Genomic DNA, 4,625 nt, shown 5'->3' on the forward strand with positions numbered 1-4,625 from the left:
GGAACTCGCGGGACGATGGGAACTTGATTGAAATCTCTGGTTAATATGGGATCTTTGAATAGGAATGTATTATAAGATATTGTCTTTTTATTAAAAAGATAGATTTCATCATGATCAATTGATCGAGTGGCATCGAGTCTTTGTCTTTGGAAAGGGGAGCGGTAACGGAGAAAGAGCCAGGAAGGAGTAAGATGGGTGGGACAGTGTCGTATGTAAATTGTTAGAGCGAGGGTGAAGGTTATGACCGTCGAATAGGGAGCACGGAGTCGAGAGGTAGGGTATTCGTCTGACCAATGATCGAATATCGAACGGCTACGATTGGCTGTTCAAAGAACGGGAAGGAAGGGATGGCTGGAGAGCTCATAAAAGAGCTGAAACAAGTCGACAACGGATGGGATCCAGGTTTTGCTGCATTCTTTTACTGCTTCTGCTATCAATCCCCCCTAGATGTAAGAAATATACGCTACAGGTTTACAATTCAAGGGCAAATAATAGACTTAACAGCTAAAGAAGGCATTTTCCGATATCATGCAAAGGGTTATTACTCTCTATTTGGAATGGAGTTGACGAGAACAGATGAAAAGGACTACACAGCTCCACTCCAAACTCTCTTGGACGGCTATAGACTATCGAAAGAGATAATACCCGGCTTGAAGATTCGGTCCATCAAATACCTGGAAGAGGAAAAAGACAAGATTGAGATAGGGTCTAAATTTATAACATATATAACAGGGAGGTCATTCGTTGTAACTAGAGATCCCTCAGTCAAATACAGCAGAGAGAAAACAATTAATAGGCAAATTGAGCATAGGCATTGTTGGTTAGCTGAGCACATGGATATCTTTTCAACAAAACGCAAGTATGTGGGTGAAGAAGATAGTGACGATGAATTGGAGCCAAAAAGGAAAAAGGAAGAAGAACAAGAGGAGGAAGAGGATTTGATGGAAAGTGTGGAGGAGGACGACCCTTCAACTGATATTTGGGACATTTAACGTTTTATTACTTTTTCAAATCATATGTATATCTAAAAGGGTCTTGTTTTTACTGTGAGTGCGGAGACACAGTCTGTGCGTATAGAATAGATAATCCGAGAGATCTCTGTGACTTTGTTCTGTTTTTCTGTGTTTGATACTGAACTCGAAGTTGTCTTCAAGATGAATCGTCCGTTTGCAAGAAACGATACGGAGCAAGGGTACCAGGTGGCTATTGTCCCGGAAGGATTTCCGGACAGGTCCTTGACACTTAAAGAGGCAGAAGAGTTCGGTGACGCTCTCAACAGGTGTGTGATGAGCTATATAGAAGCAAGGAGAAAGAAATCTTTGCCATTTATTCAGCCAGGATTCCTATCATTCTTCCGTAAAAACGGAGGAATTCTCCTGACATGCGATAAGGAGGCCACTGTCAAGTGGTTACGGGTGGCGATCAAGTTTGTAAAAGTCACGAGCGACTGTAAGTTAAACGTAGAGGAACGGGAAGCGCTTGATAACCGGTTTATCGTAGAGGGTAGAGCGACCCACTCTCGCTTTACCGGGAGAAATATCATTCATGAGTTAGAGAGATACAACCACGGCCTCGAGGTTGCGCGGTGGAGGGTGATCCGCGAAAAGTTCACACGCGCCGGGTTAATAATCACCTTAGAGATGGAAGGGAGGTCTGTTGGGACCTTACGAAAGCGATGAAACAGGTTATCCTTAGATGAAGCGGGTGTGCATAAATTTAACATCCTCACGGTGGTCCCGGCGAAGAGTACGCGCGATCATAGAGAACACGTGGAAGTGGAGGTCACCGACGACGACTTTGCGCTTGAACTCGAGGACGTGGTTCAACAAACAACAGAGGATGCGGCGGATCTGATGGCTATGGCCTTGAACGACTCCACGATGATTGAGGATGTCCCGTCCCAGGGACAGGAGATCCTGCCGTTTGACGCGGCAGGAGATGAATTCATTTTATCTACGAACCTCGAAGGATTCGAGGGGATGGAGGAGGGGATAGTACAAGAGAAGAATAAGGTCATAGACGCGGAACGAGCAAGGAGCTCATCTACACCGAAGCCGGTGAACACCAAGGTTGAAGACGGCTTTTCGCACGGGAAAGAACGTACAAAAGGTAAAGTCATAAGAGTGGTGAAAAGGCATGCTGAAAAAGACGATGACTCTGGAATCGCGAGTGCCGATAAGGACTCATCGGGAGCGTCGTCCACGCTGGCAATCTCTCTCCCGCTGGAGGAGGAAGCTGCAAAAATCGAGAAGACACCGGTAGCAAGGCAAGCTGTAAGGAGGGAAAGTCACAAGACCTCGTCGCACGGCAAACCGAAAACGGAAAGGTTGGTGTAATATTGATGCATCTATTCTCTGAAATTTTGTACAACTCTTATTTTCTTCCATTGTTCTTTTCATCATCTCTGTTAACGTATTTGTCTCTAATACTCTGAGAGTTTGAGGATCTTTAGTCAACGATTTCAAGATTGAATATATGACGAACGTATCCTGTTCTCTTTATGTTACACGTGAATGACTTTTGGTAAAGTTTTCCCTTCATTTCTCTTCTTTAATTGATAATGAAACCGGCGGACGGCCGGAGTGCCGCGAATCGGTAGACCGGTCGAGACGGAGTTCGAGCGCATGCACAGTATGTTATGTTATGTTCAAGGACATTTATTTATTCAAGTTGCTCTTTAATCGTATTTAGAACAGTGAAGAAGTAGGACGACGGCTGGTATACGGTACGACCACTGGAACAGGACGGATACAGGACGAAGGATAGTCGTCTAATCAATCAACAGGAACATTGACGAGGAACGGAAAGGACGGACACGGAATTGGGATAGCATCTAGGGAGTACCGGACGAGTCGGATCGAGCTTTCGACAACGATGCGTCGATCAATTGGATAGATGTGGGAAAACGAAAACGAAAACGAAAGGGTAGAACTCTGGTTGATCGGGGTATTCTTCGAGTCTTGCTGGGCCGGGAGGTCGGCATTCGCGGGGTTCGAGTTGATTCTGATTCTGATTTTGCCCGTTGGTTCATTAGATGACGAATTTTATGACCGACAATGGCTCTCGACGGACTTTATGTTCAAACGCTTTGTCATTTATTCTTTTAATTGATCTCGGCGTTGAGTTGCTGCTGACCTCCTCTGGTTCTTGAGGTGGAGAGCAAAAGGGTAAAAGGATTCGAATGGAATAATCACCCGAGGAATGCCCCGATCATTCAGACAAATTATGCGTAGTAACTCTGAATTAATTAATGATTAATCGATGGTGTGCTTTCGCGTGGTATGGGAATATGTTAGTTATTTGACAATGTTCGATCGTCCTTGATTCGTTATGAGTTCATTTGTCCTGTTTGATTTTGTCTCTGTTCACCTTGGTCTGTCGTATGATAAACTGATTGCCTTTATTTTTGTTTGCTGGTATTAAATTACTTTACATATATGGTTACGTTTTAGACTTAAGAGTCGGGATGAATACTTTCCGTGATACTAGTTTTAAATTGTACTACTTCTTTGTCTGCCTGTTTGCCTGTTAGTTGAGCGTTTGTTTAATGTGGATGTATGTTAATGAAGCGTATTGTTGACCCTTGTTCTGAGTAAATTAATGGCGGGGATAGATCGTACTTGTTGGTATCAGAAGTATAAGATGGGACTTGTCGGAGAATGTAGCGCAGTGTTGAACAACGTGCCGGGGATTAATTTATGTGAAAGACACTTTCCATTGGGAATGGTGAGGGATTCCTCTTGCTTCTATGTAAAAACCCTTCGTAAACTCGCGATTAGGCTTGAACCCTGACTCGCGTGACTCCTTCTTCATCTTTGTACGGTCGTGGAATGTTTGTGATGAGCCTGGTCAAAATCATGATTACTGCTCGATAGTCGAATGTATTTGATATTCGTGAACTCGCGGTCGATTAGCTCATTTCTGTGGTAGATAGATACGAGACATAACAGAACGAGGGTAAAACATGAATGAATGGGACTTGTTGTATGGATAAGTTTTAAGAACGCGACTCGGTCACGATTGTTACTTATCTTTTATAGTATTCAGTTTGTAATCGGTATGGAAACGGTGATCGCTAACGTAAGCTATTACATAAATTCACTCTTGTTCGAGATATTTTATTTTTTATATATTTACATATTTCTTATATTTTATATATATTTCCAAAAAACGTTCTTAGTTATGTATAAATGAAGAAGGCATACTTGTGTTTTGAGACGCATACGATGTGAAACTGATAAAGAAAAACGTCGGTAAGCTCGTGGAGACGTTTGGACTACGGGCCGGGTTTGTCGGTTTTGCATACGATGATAATCACACTGGAAGCGAGCTGTTTGACACAATGATTAAAAAGTTTGTCGAACGACCGGATTGTTTGTATGCGAAATAATAATAAAAACTGTTTCACTGTAGTGCCTGATAAATGTACAAATATTTGTTTGTCTGTTCTTTATTGAAATACATATACATATATGCGTTTGTGAAATACTCTTTGTCGCTTTGCCCATGTATTGTTTTCCTTCTTGTCCATCCTGCATGACGGTGCTTTAAAAAGTTGTCCGAGGCGTGCTTATTGAGTTATTAACAAAAATCCGCGCCCAATCAGAGCGCGAGTATACAAGGCG

At 42.8% G+C, this 4,625-nt stretch overlaps 1 protein-coding gene across 1 annotated transcript; it reads left to right on the forward strand.

Moving 5' to 3' along the window:
- The first annotated feature begins 1,848 nt into the window (after positions 1–1,848).
- Positions 1,849–4,426, forward strand: LOC113463868 (uncharacterized). Its single transcript, XM_026810870.1, has 2 exons — positions 1,849–2,326; positions 2,692–4,426. Exons 1-2 carry the CDS (start codon positions 1,854–1,856, stop codon positions 2,705–2,707), a joined length of 489 nt encoding a protein of 162 aa, XP_026666671.1. The 5' UTR covers positions 1,849–1,853; the 3' UTR covers positions 2,708–4,426.
- The last annotated feature ends 199 nt before the right edge of the window (positions 4,427–4,625 follow it).

Source organism: Ceratina calcarata, unplaced genomic scaffold (genome assembly GCF_001652005.2).
Source record: "Ceratina calcarata isolate Rehan_Ccalc_2016 unplaced genomic scaffold, ASM165200v1 scaffold1797, whole genome shotgun sequence".
NCBI classification, from domain to species: Eukaryota; Metazoa; Arthropoda; class Insecta; order Hymenoptera; family Apidae; genus Ceratina; species Ceratina calcarata.

Excerpts from the sequence above, each read along its gene's own strand:
- LOC113463868 (XM_026810870.1), top strand. The coding sequence starts at position 1,854 with ATGGCTATGGCCTTGAACGACTCCACGATGATTGAGGATGTCCCGTCC.